At 38.7% G+C, this 17510-nt stretch overlaps 1 protein-coding gene and 1 long non-coding RNA gene across 7 annotated transcripts in view; one reads left to right on the forward strand and one right to left on the reverse strand.

The window, feature by feature from the left end:
• The window catches only part of LOC124950518 (zinc finger protein chinmo), a 41478-nt gene extending 27451 nt beyond the window's left edge, over positions 1-14027 (forward strand). For 5 of the 6 annotated variants that reach the window (XM_047497311.1, XM_047497313.1, XM_047497312.1 and 2 more), the window contains exon 7: positions 13208-14027. In XM_047497311.1, the coding sequence (XP_047353267.1) occupies positions 13208-13440 (233 nt within the window). In that variant the 3' untranslated portion in view covers positions 13441-14027. Of the gene's footprint in view, positions 1-17; positions 4082-13207 lie in introns of those variants that run through there. The other variant, XM_047497316.1, reaches the window with a different exon arrangement.
• LOC124950522 lies at positions 2347-10389 on the reverse strand. Its single transcript, XR_007101393.1, has 4 exons — positions 9941-10389; positions 9256-9641; positions 8643-8785; positions 2347-2670 (listed from the first exon to the last, which is right to left on the reverse strand). It is a non-coding gene; the product is annotated as an uncharacterized LOC124950522 (long non-coding RNA).
• Positions 14028-17510: the final 3483 nt, after the last annotated feature.

Genomic DNA, 17510 nt, shown 5'->3' on the forward strand with positions numbered 1-17510 from the left:
ATTTTTCAATTGATCAGACCTTTATTCGACTCGTTGCATCTCAACGCATACATAGGCTGCACGTGGAACTCTGATCGATGTTGCAACTGGGAGCCCTCCGTAATATCTCCCCATCCTCTCATGAACCCTTTCCGTCCCTTCTCATTCACTTTCAAGGCTCTTCCGAGCCGAGTTCTTCCAATCCGTGAACAGGAAGAACGCGTCTCGTCGAGATGGTGCCGAGATGCTGACTACGATGGAGCACTTTGCTTTGTCATCGTGAAAACGAAATTTTGACGAATGTGCCTTACTCTATAACATATTCTTCAATTTGGATATTAATCAATGGGATACGATCTTCGACTATGACATTAAATTTTGGCGATAACATTCAATGTTTACGGATCATTATCGTCACTTTTCTTTCGAAATGTTTGCGCTTCGATAATCGAATAACACGATGGTATCAACATTATAAAAAGCAGTCTTGAGTGAACTTTCGAAACTTCCGCATTACAAGGTTCGACGATTTTCAAAGTCGTGATTCGTATTAACCACAACGAGGCGCATCGGGAGAACTAGAAGGTTAGCTGTTGGCTAGTCGCGTTAAGTTGCTGCTCGAGGTGTCACAAAGAAACGATGAGAGAGCAAAAAAGAGCAGGAGCTTGAACAAGAGAGAAAGAGAAAGGTGCCGACGAATTTCGAAGTCGCCGGCGTGTGCATCGTGGTATATATATTTTCGTGGCAAGGCAGTCCTTTTTTTCCTGCCACGTGTCTACGTCACAATCTCCGCTTCGGCGACGCTCTAACGTGCAGAAAGAGAGCAACGGAGCAGCCCGTGGGTAGGACCGATTTACGAGAGCGTTTCTGTGTGCGTAAATCCCTGTCTTTTTCTTCGTCATCGTACGTGTCTACTATGTGCTACGTGCACGTGTACGTGTGTATCTGTCTAACGCCCATCTGGGACGGTTGTGCCTTAGAGCACGAGGACTCATCGCCGCTCGTTGGTGTCTCTCTCTCTCTCTCTCTCTCTCCCTCTCTCCCTCTCTCTCTCTCTCTCTCTCTCTCTCTCTCTCTCTCTTTTTCTCCTTCCTCGCCTTCACGGTTTGAACAAAGTCTACAAAGAGGATGCAGGCGAGCCACGGTGCAGCCACTGGGAACATCTTTTGCTTCGACGAGCAGATCACCGGGCGTGACGTTTACGACGCTGGTAAAACCTAAAGCCCTGAAGTCGCCATTATTTTTCGCGATTTCGTTCCAACGATCTTCTTCGATGGATCATTAGACGATAGAGAGAGAGAGAGAGAGAAAAGGAACGAAGAAAAAGCATCCACGAGAAAGAATCATCGTTACACAATCTTCTAACATTAACTCGCACCAGATAATAAATGAGAGATAGAGAGACCATAATGTAGATTAAATCTTTGATCACTCGATTCAATTTCATACTGAGATGCATATCTCGAATCGGACTTTGCGTCTTAGCCGATCTCGATGCACGCCATGTCGACATTAAAAAACAATTTTGATCGACACGGCATCCTTAAATTTTCCTTTTTAATGATTGCGAAAATGTAATTCAGTCGTGACCTCGACTCTATCAAGATCAAAAGGATCTCTCTCTCTCTCTCTCTCTCTCTCGTTCTCGTTCTCTTGTCGTCTTATTTCGTTTCTTTCCATTAGAAGTTTAGATTAGATTTGAGAAGTTTGGATCTTTATCCGAGTGTACATTTTAACGTCATAACTTCTTTCAACTCGTAACTTTTTTTGACAATTTTTTTTTCTTTTATTTTTTTCAAACGATTTTTATGCTTTAGAAAAAGGTTCATATTCTCCTGTGAAATCTGTGTACATAACTGTAGGATCGTATGAGATGTATGGAAAGATTCGAGGAATTAGGGAACGGTATTTAACGTTGTAAGTGTCAAAACGCGCTTAGACGGAGAAAGATGGAGGAACGCGAGAAAGAAAAATCACTTCCTATCTTTTTCTCTTAGTAATTCTATGAGATACGTACAGTTATACTCGCGTTAAAATCTCACGTTCGTGCGGTCTTAAAATTTCTTCCCCTCCACCCCCCCCCCCCTTGTCAGGGCGTTTAGGCTCGATCGTTAGAGGAAGGAGGAGATGATGATGATGATGTGGAAAGAGAAGAAAAAGATGTCCTTTAATCGTCTTTCGTTGCCTCAAAAGGTTCTCACATCTTCGAATTACGAAAGAATTTTCGACAGCTCATCGTTGAATAGAACGAATTCTTTGGATAATTTCTATTTAATATCGTTCGTACTTTACCTTAATAATAAAAAAAAAAAAAAAAAAAAAAAAAAAAAAAAAAAAATAAATAAATAAAAATAAATAAAAGAAAAGTAAAATTAATTAAAGATCTTTATTTCAGAGAAAAAATTACGAAAGGAAAAGAAGGGTGCTTGCAACTTAAAAATTTAACTATCATTTCGTCATACTCGATGATAAAATTCATTTTTGCGGCTTTGCGGCAGGTCCATCGGGATGTAATTTATAATGTGACGGAAATATGAAAGTTACATGGCCAGGTCGTAACTCGTTAGATCCACTGGTAGAAAACCGCAGGAAATAACTCGAAAGTATCGTACGGTTGAACGGTCTCGTACCATTTTTCTTCTTCTTCTTTGCTGCCAACTACGATGTCTGAAACTTTCTCTTGGCCGTTCTCTAACGTCCAAGAAAGAAACCGTCTAACGTTGAGATCTCGTTAATCATATTACTATTTTTACAAACGTAAAACGCCTATGAATGGAGACACGAAATTACCAGGTTTAATATAATCGGACGAGAAGAAAAATGCGAGACAATAGTTTCATAGATTAAAAACGATAGATTGAAACAGGAAATAGGCGTTATTACGTTAGAATTTCTTTGAGGGTGCAATGAAAGGGGATGAACGCTATTTCCCTTTAAAAGGCACACACGCATGCACGTCCGGTAGCGAGTCTGAATTATTGAAGAGAGACAGAGAGAGAGAGAGAGAGAGAGAGAGGGCGGAAGGGAAGAGAAAGTGCAGTTGCACTCGGCACGTGCAGGCAGGTGTACTGGCTCGAGCGACCTTCCGTTTCTTTCTTTTTTTTTTTTTCCATCTTTTTTTTTCTTCTTCCTTCTATCCCCCTATCTCTACTTTCTCAAACCGTTCCTTCTTCTACCTATAACGTTCAACCCTTCTCTCCTATTTCGCGCACGTGCCTCGTAAAAGTTTCAATGAAGCGTGTGCGACGACTATACACATTGGAAACTTCCGAGTTGGAGAAGTACGCTTGCATATGGTCGCTCGATTAAAGATTAATCCTTCCTTTCGGACTATTAATTCAGTCTAGTCTTTTTCTATCGAGATTGTACGATTGTAAGAACGAGAAATTTATCGTCTCTATCAATTCTTTCTTTTTTCGATTGATCGACAATCGTCATTAAGCATTCAGAAACTTTTCTATCTTTCTTTTTTTTTTTTTTTTTCAAATGCGACGGCGTTCTATAATATTACACGTTATAATCTATCGTACTATAAGAAACTATCTCGTATACTTTATTCCTTCCAGGTAATTACAGGGAAACGATTGCAAATGCTTTTCTTTAACGCGTAATAAAATATTTTTTGTACGACAATAATTATAAATAAATCTTTTAAAAATCAGTTCTCCAATACTTGTGTCGTTACGTGACCGATCGATAAATTAGATAATCGTTTTTTGTTTTCTTTTGTCTTTTTTCTTTTCTTTTTTTTCTTTTTAAGATATTTCGTCGTCCACGATCACGAACTTTTTCTTTCGCATTTCTACCCGCACGAATTATCTTATTAGGAATCGTTTAAGCGGCAGAACGCGTGTTTCTCTGTGTAGGAACTAGTGCGTTTGTGTTGATACGCGTACGTTGGACAGAGATAGAGAGATAAAGAAGGAGAAGGAACACACTCGAGGTTCTTAGAATCAATTAGAGTTCTTTCGTGCCTCTATGTTGGCTAAGTCCTCGCCAACTTTTTCGTCCCACACCTCATTGGCTTAACCTTCTACCAGTCGAAAATCATTGCACAATGCAACACGTAAGCACGCGAGTAAAGGTCTTTTGCTGCTTAGATTCTGCAACTCTATATATTCCCCTTTCTCCTAACCTCCCCCCGCCCCTCCCCCCGCTCCCCTTTCTATCTTTCTCTCTCTCTCTCTCTCTCTCTCTCTCTCTCTCTCTCTCTCTCTCTCTCTCTTTCCTACTCTCGCGCTTACCTAAGTACTTTCTTTTTCCGAATCGTTTTCGTCTACAGTCCCGTTAGAGACTAGATTCTCGTTTTTTCACGTAAAAAGAAAAAGAAAATCGTTCGATGATGAATATCTTGCTTTTAACCCAATATCTATCATTTTACATGGGCGACGAACGACGTACTAATTCTTTTAGATTATGATAATATATGTGTTTTATTTCATAGGAAATATATTTCCACGCGTGATCTATTTTTAAATAATAGTGCTCGTAAAATAGACACGCTGACAGACCGAAATAGATTAGAATTGTTAGAAATTAGATCGCTGAGCTCGTGAGCGAGACAGCACGATGCCGGTGTCGGACTCGTTATTATCTACTTTGTACTACAAGTGAGTGAGTAAGAGAAGCGTGTTATTGGCGACGAATGAATATCGTTTTCCCCTTGAAAGAGTGAAAAAAGAGAAAAAAATAAAATATAAATAAATAAAAAAGAAGAAGAAAAAAAGGAAAAGAGAGAAATGAAAAGGGAGAGAAGTAAAGATAAAAGGGTCCACTGATAAAGGTGATATAAATCGTTGGATATTTTTCAGAAAGAATGCGAAAGGCTCTCGATGACTTCCATCGATGTGTGTCATGGTCAGACACAGTTATACGGGTGTTTAGAAATGTTAGAAAGAATTTGGTGAACGGCAAAGTATCTCGCTGCAAATCGTACGCACACAAAATTTATATTAGCCTATAACGAAAGAATATTTCGAATATTCCGAGTGTAAATTAAGATCACAGGATGTACAAAGTAATGATCTTTTCTTTTTTACTCGTAAGAAATGACTATACCAATTAATTTCATTTCTTCGATTAATTCGTCATGAAAGAAAAAAAAAAAAAATGATTCCATTCTGTTTGACGGCGATCGCATTTGAACGAAGCAATTTAAAAAGGGCTTCGATTTCAACGTCGATTTAAACGTGATATCGTAACTAAAGAGAGAGGTGTAATTGTACATAATCGTGCGGTCGTCCTTTAATTAACGATAAAACGTACGGATCTTGCGCATTCACCACAGCCGCAATGCTTTGAGAGAGAGAGAAAGAGAGAGAGATAATACTTGCAAAAAATTCCGGAGGAAAACCAAACGATTCCGTGGGCGACTACCGGAGAGAGGAGAGTCTCTAATTCGGGTTACTGCGATCCTACCGCATACTGCTACCCTCTGACCGATCAATACGAACCCCGGGGATGCCTATCGTGTCGTTTTCTCTCCTTGTCAGTACTTTCTCTCTTTCTCTCTCTCTCTCTCTCTCTCTCTCTCTCTCTCCCTCTCTCTCTCTCTGTCCCTCTCACTTTGCACGCGCCTACGCATTAAATTCGACCAACCGTGATACTTGATAATTTGAAGAAATTACAATAAATTTCGGTGTCTGAAAATATTGACATCATAAAAAAAGTGACACGAAATTTTGTATAAAATAGTCCAAATAAAAAAGTGAAAAGAAAAAAGAAAGTAAGAAGACAGAGTACGATAGTTTCTAAAAGAGAACTCTTGCGATATTACGCGAAGCACAGAGGTTTGTTACGGCTGCATGCGTGTAACATTGAAAGCGGTAATACATAAATATCAAAGAGGGAAGAGAGGAGGAGGAGGAGGAGGAGCAGGAGGAGGAGGAACAAATTGAAAGCGCGAATGATGTGTGTATGAGAGAGAGAGAGAGAGAGAGAGAGAGAGAGAGAGAGAAAGAAAGAATGATAGGTGACAATCATCTGGTCTGTTCGTAATAGAAAATAATCCCTCGGCTCGTTCATACAGACTGATTCATATTAGAGATGTCACGATTTCTTTCAGTGAAAATAAAAGCTTTGGTCGATCTTAAGATTTCTCGAGAAATGTTGTCTCTTTTTTTCTCTTTTTATCAAAAGTAATATCGAATGATAAGATCGATAAGTCTTGTTGGAGATAAATCGTTCATTCTAATCTTACAAAGGTAGTATAAATATTTATTTTTGAATCAGCCTATAGAAATCTATTCCAAACGCAATACTCACGCTTTACGTTTTTGTTCGCGAGCACAAACGGCGCCGCTCGTTGCGTGCGTGGCTGCGCGTTTGCGTTCGAAGACACGGGTGCGCGCGCGTACACACACACACACACACACACATACATACATACATGTACATTCGAAGCGGTCGACGACGACGACGACGACGTCGTCGTCGTCGTGTCGTTGTCGTTAACCGTTAGAAGAGGAGGTGGAGTTTGTGACAGTGATGGTGGCCGGATACGATAGAGTCTAGGCTGCTCATGCAATACCGAATTCGGGTCACGAAATAATTTATGATAACACCGTCAGAGGGCCAACTCATGCGACTGATAAATGAAGCATACGTATTAGCACGGTCCGACGTTCATTTTTCGCTAGAGCTCTTTTCCGTCCTGTTCTTTTATATTTATAAATACGTATATACGTATACGTGTACATAGATACACGTGCACGTGATCATTTCCTAACAGCTTTTATTTTATGCAACGACCAAATTGTTGAACCACCTACTCGTATATCTTTTGTCGTAAGAATCGTAAATTTCCTATTTCTATCTCTATGAATGAATATATTCTACTCGTGTATGTACATTTAAGCTAATACGAAACACAACATTAGTGACTAGCAATTTGGTAATCGTATGTAATCGGTATGCACGTTCTGCAATTTTAAAATGGTATTACTAAAAAGCATTGGGCACGTCTATTGCGTTCTATGTCATGGTCACTATATCGTATCGTATCCGTCGATGCGAGCGAGCATGTTCCCTATGTTTTCAACGCTACAGAATGCAGCATACCTTACGCACGAGTAATTGTGCTTTACGCCGGCCGGATATCCCAATCTATGTGTTGTGTACCATGTTCCGGCGTACTTGTCCCGAATAATAATTTATTAGCATTAAAATATTAAAGTGTTCACGCGCGCGATGATTATTTTATGAAAATTTGAACTATTCAGGACTAAAAGAGTAGTGTAAGTCACGTAGTAAGCCAAAAATATTCAGGCAGACCGAAAAAATAGAGACACGAGCGTTTGAACGGTTTTTTTTTCTTTTGGTCTTTTCTTCTTTTTTTTTCTTTTTCTTTTTTATCTTACGAAAGGAAACGCTTCGGTGGGAAAGAGGGACAGAGAAGAGGGACATGGTCGGTCCCTCCGAGCTTTATTACCATACTCCTCGGCTCGACAAGTCGGAATAAAACAACGGAGAGGCGCGTTAGCTCGGCGCTACCCTCCCACGCACAATGCGTAACGCTATCTTCCCTGGAAATCCAGGAATCCCTCCTCTACCTCTCATTCTGCTCTTTCCACCCCTTTCGGAGCTTCCAACGTCCTACCCATCTCTGTCCCTCACCCCTCTCTTTCTCTTTCTACTTTCGTATTTTCCTGCACAAAGGAGAAACGCGGCAACCACCACGGGAGTATGTCTCTTCCCTTATCGAAATGCTGCATCGTGGGCGTACTCTCACACATTTGTACCTAAGTGTTCCTCTTCTTTCTCTCTCTCTCTCTCTCTCTCTCTCTCTCTCTCTCTCTCTCTCTCTCTTTCCCTCTATATCTCTCTTTATCTTTCTCTTTCTCTCTTGTTCATTGCGGAAGTTTCTGGACGCTCTCGAACGGTAGCGCCACCTGCATAAAGATACGTTTTTAGAAAGTGGTGGGGATGAAAAAGCTCTTCTAATTTACTGCAAGAGTATAGATAATTCAATCTCTCTTTTTATCTCCTTCTCTCTCTCTCTCTCTCTCTCTCTCTCTCTCTCTCTTTCTTCCTCTGTCTCTGTCTCTGTCTGTCTTTCCATCTCTCTCTCTCTCTCTCTCTTGTGTTTTTCAATTTATTGCTATCGAACAGGTTCTATTAATACAGTGGGAATCATTGGACATTGGACGTAGGCAAAATCGATTCGGATCATAAAACTTATATATCGAGTTTAAGAGACACGTATTTTTGGTGGGAAAAGAGCAATTTTGTTTTTTCGTTAGTAAACGCGAAAAAAAAGAGCGTATGATAAATTGCCATTAATATATTAAATTCGTTGTAGCCGTTTGCAAAGGACAAAAGTTACTCGTTGATTGGTCGATGGCACGGGGTACCCGAAAATCCTTAAACGCTCCTGTTGGTAGAGCACGCACCAATCAATAAACGAATGCGTGCGTGCACGGATGCGTGTGCGACTGTGTTCGTGCAACGGCCGACTCATTGGTGTAGGTGCACGTGCCGCTAAAAGTTCTTCGTGGACGACGACGCGCAAGGTTTGCGTGCTTCGACCGTCGCGTTTGCTTACGTAAGTGTGTATGCGTGTGCGTGCGCGTGCGTGTGCGCGCTTATGCTCGTCCCCCGTGTGGCTGCTTGTGCGTACGCGCTTGCTACATCGCGTGATTGTACGTGGAGACGTACTTACTTACGTAGATGCGCGCTCGTGTGCGTGACACTATGTTGAGAGTCGAATATACGTCGACGAGACCGTTCGGCTATCTCTCGTGGCTCCTCTCGTGCTTGAAATTTTTTCGAGAGCCTGCCGGAGAACCATCTCGTGGGGTGGTCCATCCTTGGAAAAAAGAGAAGAGCTCCTAAATGTCCAAAAAATATGACCTTACGAAAAATTCCTTTCTTAATAATGAGACTTATCGCATTATTTTAAATAAGAAAGACATCCCAATCGTTTCTCCTTCTCATCGATGACCAACGAAAAGAATCAGTTGATTATTTTTTCTTTCTCTTCTTCCTCTTCTTTTTTTAGGACTTTATGAGAACTAGGTATAACAAAAAACGAAAAAAAAAAAAGAAAAAACGAAAGAAAGAAAGAAAGAAAAAAGAAAAAGAAAAACTATAGTTTAGAACGTTTGACGGAAAGTTCGAAATTTTCATCCGCCTGAGAATTTCTCTTTGAAAGTGGAAATGGAATGTTGCGGTCGGACAAAACTATTGTACGAGGGACTCGTTAAATCTATTTGTTTCGTTATTATTATAAAACATTGACAATTAGATTTATCATTTTAAGAATTGTTATAATCTCACGTATATATCACATCGGCTCCAGAAAGGATTCTCAACGGACATCTTGGATCGTGGAGAAGTTTCGAAAGTGGACCGTTGTGCAGGTTATGGTTTCCCCTGATGGTCTCTCCTCCTTTGCTCGGTGAAAGAGGGTTGGCATCCCTTGCAGCCGCGAATCGACCAGGGCTCTTCTCCTCTCACTCCGTAGTACAGTTCGAATAAGAGGGGGAGGGCCTAGGGCTCTCCCTTGATTTTGGGCTGCAACGCACACGCTGCCTGACATTGATTTTCCTCTCTCTCGTCCTTTGCCTCTTTTTCCTCTCTCTCTCTCTCTCTCTCTCTCTCTCTCCCCCTCTCTTTCCTTCCCGTCCTCCCTTAACTACGTTGTTTTCCATGTACCTGACGTCCTGCCGAGAAAATATTTCGTGAATTTTAATTAATATTGTTTTCGAGCGTGTATAGGCCGTCCGAAGAATTAGTGGAACTCTAAGTATCGCTAAGTAATTTCGTATATCCTTCGTACAAAACGAGTAAGAGGAATTTTCGTAGAAAATTGTTAGAGCCAAAAATAACGTGCAAAACATCGTGTTGAATTTGTAGACGTATCGAAAGAGCATCACGGGATAACGGGAGGCTGTTTCTTAAATCGAACAGATTTACCACGGTATCCATAGTAACGCAGCTAACTTTTCTTTCGAGTAACTACCTCTCGCATCTCTTCCCTTTCGACTCTTTCTTATTTCTTATGATAGGCCGCCTGCTCGACGACCAATTTGGCGCCACCGAACAAAATGTGTCAAGGTCTCTCGATCCACGATCAGCCACTCGCGAGTCCTCTATTTCTCTTCCCCTCTTTCTCCTTTTCGTCTTCGTCTTCATCTTCGTCTTTATCTCCTTCTTTTTCTTCTTCTGCTTCTACTTCTTTTATACATTTCGTTTCCACGGGAAAAACACGTCCGTTGCGTTTGATCAAGGCTACTCTACTAACTTCCATCATTTTGAGAAAATAGGTCGGAAACTTATTTCCTTTGAATGGTTATTTCAGATTGACTGTTGGACAATAAATCCAATGTCACTGATAACAACATAGCTCTTTTACTCTTCGTATTATCAAGATACTCAGATAAGAATTGAAGAGCTCCATTGTAATACGTTCGAATACAGTATCGTTAAATTTCTACGATAATTGTACGAATTAATTAAGATACCCTTGTATACAAGAATATCTTTGTAAAAATGTGAAAATGTAGTGGAATTTCTCTTTATACGTCGGTGCTTCGTCTTTACGTTATTCTATCTATTCAGTTTGAAAAGGGAAAAAGGGTCAGATCGTCGTCGTAGTTATAATCCAATTGGAGTGGGAGAGACCTTGGAAGTTGCTGCGTTTCGTAACTTAACCTTTCCATTTTCTCCCCTCTCGACTACTTCATCGTATCCAGACTCTCGGGCTTTCCTTCGATCCCTTCGGTCAAACACGCACGATTCCGCTGAGAGAGAATCGAAAAGTAAGAATTGCGAATGCTTTTTTTCCTCCTCTTCTTTTTTTTCCTTTTACCGTATCTCACATCGCCGATCTATAGATTGTTCTCGTATAATTTATAATATCATTCGAATAATTTGAAAGAATGAAAAACAATGAAATTCGAGCAAGATCATTCGATTCGAAATTACAAATTATTCCCCGATCAAAGTTTGTCTATATCTGGAAAAGCTAAATAAATCTACGATGATATCACGATAATGATCGATGGGCGAATGTCTCGAAATCGAGCGATTTCTAAGCAGAGCAGATGGCGGAGCCTTTCTCGGAAGCGATCATTTTCGTTTCCTGAGCCTTTCGGCACCGTTTTGCGTTTCTGCATGTTTCTCAGGGGCGTATCTACCCCGCAGCGCTATATCTGTCCTTTCTTTTTCTCATCCCGTGAAAACGTACATACGAACACATACAAACGCACACGTTCTCTGTCTCTTTCTTTCTTGTGCCTTTGTCTCAGGCACTCTCTCTCTCTCTCTCTCTCTCCCGCTCTCTCCCCCGCTCTCTCCCTCTCTCTCTCTCTCTCTCTCTGTTTCACGCGCTCGTCTTCACGGATCCCGCTCTTTGTTCCCCCGGTTGGATCCTTTGTGAATTTCATAGTCAGCTGCACGAAACCGAGGTCCGCCACCGCGGCCCCGTTTACTTTTTCTAGGATGCCCGGCTTCTATTTTTAGGTGCTATCCGCCGAAAAGCCAGAGAACGCGCGGTTCCGCGTGTAAGTACACGCGCTCGCATCTCACCAACTACCACGTACACGCTGATTTTTCTTCTTTTGATCCAGTTTCTTATCGAGCGACAATCAATCTACACGCAAACGATTTTAATATTTTACCATTAATAAATACCAGTGTGATCTATGATTTTTCAACGATAGCGCAAATTTGTTAATCAAGAAAAAGATATCGACTTAATTATATGATATCAGTTTATTATTTATAAAAAAAAAAAAAAAAAGAAAAAAAGAAAAAGAAAAAGTTTAGAAAACGTGTTACCGTTCCATAACATCTACGATTCTATTCGTTCTTAACTATTTTTGGGGCTGCCATTCTTCGTTTGCATTACGTGTTTGATAATATTGAGATAGCCGGCAGGATTGAAATTTCGAAGGAATATTTCCCTTTCTTTCTCTCTTTTAGGAGAGAAAGATAGAAAGCGTGACGTACTATTTCTTATCGAAGTTGTACTATAATAGTCTTGAGTTGAGCGCAACCTGCCGTGTTCGCACGACGTATAATAGACGCGTACACGCACACGCCTTTCACGCCCACGATTATTTATGCGTTGCATGTGGTGGTCGTAACGACTTTCGAGGGACCACGTTTTACAGCGTTCTAGCGTGCGAGCCAACCCTATACCTACTTCTGTTTTCTACGTTTCAGCTCTTTCTTCCGACGATAACGTAATGTTACTACTTTCGACACAGTAGATAATCCATCGTCGATCTGATATCTCCTATTCATTTATTTTCTCTCGAACGACAATTTTTTTCAATCGATCCAAATAAATTAATCTTCTTATGTTTTCTTTTTTTTTTTATTCTTATATAAAAAGAACAAATTAAAATTGCGCTTGATTGGTTCACTTTGTCGTTTTCTTACTTGTATTTGATTTCTTCTTCTTTGTCGTTTTCTCTCTCTCTCTCTCTTTTCTTTTCTTTTCTTTTCTTTTCTTTTTTTTCTTGTTCTCTCTTTTCGTGGTCCAAGAATTTCAAACGAAGCAGGAAGAGTTAGAAACAGTCACGGTCAGTTTGCAGAACGTTAATTTCTAACGATCGGTTCCGTCCGACAAAAGAAAGAATAAAAGAACGGAGGATGATCAGTGATCTCTTTCTCGTGAATGGTGAGGTTCGAAAAGAATGCGAGTTAATCGTCCTCGATATGGGGAAGCTAGTTGCTCATTGGATGGCCTTGCACGCGCCGACGATCTCTAGAAGGCATTGGCCTGATGCTCTACCGTGAACCGTTCCTTCGTCGCCGTTGACTTTGTTTTCTTCTTATTGAAGGGACTAATGGCAAAGCGTGCGCGCGCGACCATCAGGCTAAAATATAGCCGGCGCGAAGTAAAAGGATGGAAGATTACGTAACTTGCATTTTCTACGCCAAGATTTGCCTCGATCCTCGTAACACGTGGAGCATGATCTTTTTAATTAAGTTCAATCCTACAAATTTCTTTCAGAGAATCACAGTAATCACAATCCAATTAATTCTCAAACAGATTGTATCTAATTTAAACTCTTATTGTACGAAGAGTTAAATTCAAAATCGAGTATCGCTGGGTTTTTTCTATTTATATATATATATATATATATATATATATATATATATATACGTATATTTATATATTATTATTATTATTATTATTATTATCATTATTATTATATTACGCATCGCTTGTGACTTATCAAATATTTCTTTCTTCTTTTTGTTTTCTTTTTTACAGGTAAAAAACTAAAGTGTCCCTTTTGCGAGAGACTGTACGGGTATGAGACGAATCTGCGTGCCCATGTACGACAGCGTCATCAGGGCATTAGGGTACATTGCCCATACTGTTCGCGAACATTCACGAGGAACAACACCGTACGACGGCACATAGCACGAGAGCATAAAGGCGAGTTGAGTCTAAAAGCTTTCCAAGAGACGAATCACTCGGCCTCCGATTTGGTGCCGCAGTAACAACATTCTCCTCGACCTTCTTATCATCGTCGCCGTCATCATTATTGTTGTCATCGTCGTCGTCGTCGTCGTCGTCGTCATCGCCGTCGCCGTCGCCGTCGCCGTCGCCGTCGTCGTCATCGTCGTCGTCGTCGTCGTCGTCAGCGTCGTTGTCGTCGTCGTCGTCGTAGTCATTCTTTTCTTCGTGATTCCGTGATCCAGTATGCCGAAGAAGAAGAAATGAAAATGAAAAAATATCGAAACCACCGAAACTTTTTTTTCGGCTACACGCTACACGAAGAATCTAAGGACAATTGGGGAACCGTTTAGTTCTTCATTCGACGTTCGACTCGAACACACCGTCCCTATTCCTCGATCGGTAAATGCAGTAAGACGATGTTCCACGATGTTTATTCAAAATCCTGCCAGCATCCGAGAGAAAAGTCCTTCCAAATTAAACGAGGAGGAACAAATATCCAAGGATCTTTGGCTTCGATCAATCAATCTCATGGATTAATATGTTGGATCCATTTTTTTTTTTTTTTCAACGAACTGGCAGTCTTTCAAAAACGTTGGCAATTTTCGAAGAAGCAAAAGGACATCTTCAACATCTACGATAATTTTCTTTTGCTTCGTCTCTTTGGTTACTTTTTATTTTTCTTTTCTTTTGTTTTCACTTTTTCCATTTAATAACGATTACAAGAAAACTCAACGGCTGCATTTTACGAGACCAAACATCGTTCAAAGGCCATTACGTCATCATCATCGTCTTCGTTGTCGTCGTTGTTGTTATCTACCTGGGATCATCGTCCTACTACCACAGCATCGTAGACCGAAGCGAAGGAACTTTAAGGTCAGGTTTAGGACTCGCAGTTTTTTGAAAGATTCCTAAGACGCACGGTGAGGAGTTTTTTCTTTTTAAAAGAAAGTTTTTTCTATTTTTGTTTCTCTTTAAATCGTTACGTTAAATGTCGCGAAAGCGAGTTTTTTCGTTTTACAAATGAAAAGAAAGAGATTTATTGAGAAACCATGAGCATTTTTCGTTTCCGTGCCTCTTGGCGGATCTTTCTGAAAAATATACGTCGCGAACTCGAAGTGAGAAAAGCTGCCGTCGTATAAGAATACGATTATTAGAAAAAAGAGAGAGAGAGAGAGAGAGAGAGAGAGAGAGAGAGAATGCGCGTGTGAGAGGATGCGTGTATCTGTATGAATGAGAAAATGTGAGTAAGGTGGAACGAAAGGAGGATTGTATGCATGAGCAAGCAAGGAGGAAAGTTAGAAAAGGGAACGCCAGCGAATCACAAAACTAGTCAATGAAAGTGCAACGGTCGTCTAGGGACTAACTAACTATAACTATTAAATGAGAAAGTTAAGCGATAAATGGAAATAGACGATGTAAGTAAAGAGCAAAAATAGTTAAACGAATGATAACAACACACGTGGTTAATACAAGAATAAAAATAGTAAATAAACGCGCGAATTAATAGTATAATAATATATCGAAGATAATGCAAAACGGAAATAGTCATAAGATTGAAAACACAAACTCAGGTAAATAATACATACATACATTTATTAATATAAATAGGTATATGTTGAACTAGACGAAACGTTTTTCATAGTTGAAGCTGCCGAGTACCGATAATAGAGAAACAAAGAGAAAAAGATAGTAGAACGAAGCCACCATGGTTGTCCCTTTTTTCGATCATTCGCGAAAGATAAATTGAAGAATAACGAAAAGTATATACATATACTGTATGAAAGGATGATCGAGAAGAAGTAAAAACAATTATCGGTTGCTACTACTTTTTTGATAGTTCAAACGTGTTACAAAGAGAAAGATGAGATAGTCTCTTCATCATCAATTTTTATTAATTATTATCACTACTACCATAAAAATGTTAACTTTTTCAATGCAGATCTCTGGAACTATATTACTGTTGAAGAAAGTCGAGCCTAGGATCGATATTTACAGAGATAACCGTACACACATACGCATATTTACAGAAACGGGTGATATAATGAATAATATACATACGTCATACCTTAGTTACGTTCAGTCGTTCACACGCGCAGTGCCAAAACAATACTAAAATACCCAACTCGAACGAGATGCATTTCGTTTTCACGCGTTTCCCTCTTTTACTTCTTCTTTTTTTGTTTTTGGTTTTTTTTTTTTTTTTTTTTTTTTTTTTTTTTTTTTTTTTTTTGCTGCAAGATACGAGACTTTATTATCTATTATTATTATTATCATTATTAATTATTATAGAGTATGGTTATTATTATTATTATTAATAATATTATTATCTATTATTATTATTATTATTATTATTGCTATTATTATTATTATTATTATTATTATTATTATTATTATTATTATTATTATTATTATTGCTATTATTATTATTGCTATTATTATTATTATTATTATTATTATTATTATTATGATCATCATTATTGTCGATCGACCACCACCATGAGTATATCACCATTTTATCATTATTAAAACATCCGACTATCCGTGGAGATTATGATATATTATATATCGCAAGGAAAGGTGGTGGCGAGTCGCATATAACAGGATAACGAAATAATACTGAAAACACGATTTTTGTACAGCTGACAGTTTTATACGAAAAGTTTATGAGATTATTACGATTCTAGGACGAACCGTCATATGATATAAACCGGAAAGCACTAGAACATAGTTTCGCTCTTTCTATGGAATGGTTCGATCGGAGTAAGGAAAATAAAGCAATTTTCTTGTACAATAATTGTCATAAAGAATCAAAAGTCATGTCTTTATTCGGGGAGAAAAAAAAATTTATTCAACATTTTTTCTAATAAGAATATTGCCGATAAGAAAACCATCATTGTTCTCATAGAAATAGTTAAATATTTGTTGCTTCTTTATTCCGATTTCTTTTCCACCTCCCTTAGAAAGACCGATCACGTTCGTGCGAAACAATCACTACCACTTTGTTATTTATTTACAATGTTTAAATAATGGACTTTTGTCCGAAGCAATAGAATCGCTAATCGGGAATATTAGAGAATAATAGAGAGAAATAGATACGGGAAATAGTAATTGAGCCAAACTGGATCGCGTTTATACTCTTAGATTAATGATAAGGTCTCGTGAAGAAAAGGAAAAAAAGAAAAGAAAAAAAAGAAACAAAAACTGCACTTTAGCCCGGTTTTATAGATTGTGATCAATGCAATAGCTGTATATTATCTATTAATATTTAGATACTCCTAGTCAGGATGGCATCGCGATATTACTTGTTGCAGTATTTTACAAACTTTATACACAGATTTTTCTCTTTTTTACTCGATGAAAATGTCGTTTATTCTTTCTTATTTTTGTTACAGTGAGAAAGAGCATTATAAAGATTTATATTCACAACGATATGCCTACCATAAGTTTATCAGAGAGACAATAGACGATATAGAATTGTTTAGCGTTAAAACAGCAGAACAAAGAAAATGAGAAACATAGCAAAGAAGATACATGAAATAGGATATACGAAAAAGCATATTATATACATGCATACATATATATATATATATATATATATATATATATATATATATATATATATGCTGACACTTCGTTTTTTTTTCTTCTTTTTTCTACTATTACTACTGATAATATTTAATATAATATTAATTATTTTTCTTATTATTGTTTTCAATCGTCCGTAAAAGTGAGCGAGATACGTCGTCGCTCGCAATTTTTGCCAAAAGTATGAAAGTACTACCTCATCGTTTTTATAATGTGTGCACATTTTTACGCGTAAACATAACAGGGAACACAACTTACAATAATTAACAAAACAAAAAAGGAAGAATTCTGTACATTCCGTACAGTTACCTACTATTGCTACTACTACTATTATTACTACTATTACTATTATTACTACTACTACTACTATTACAAATATTACTATATTATAATCAGCGGGCCCTGTATACTGGGTGATACAAAAGCACGGATCTCGAAGCTCCTTAGGCTCGAATTTCGAATCGTTCTCGCGACTTGTCGCCGATAATAACGATAATAGTAATGGTGATATTACGGTTTTTTGTAC

The sequence above is a fragment of the Vespa velutina genome, chromosome 7 (assembly GCF_912470025.1).
Source record: "Vespa velutina chromosome 7, iVesVel2.1, whole genome shotgun sequence".
In the NCBI taxonomy this organism is placed as follows: domain Eukaryota; kingdom Metazoa; phylum Arthropoda; class Insecta; order Hymenoptera; family Vespidae; genus Vespa; species Vespa velutina.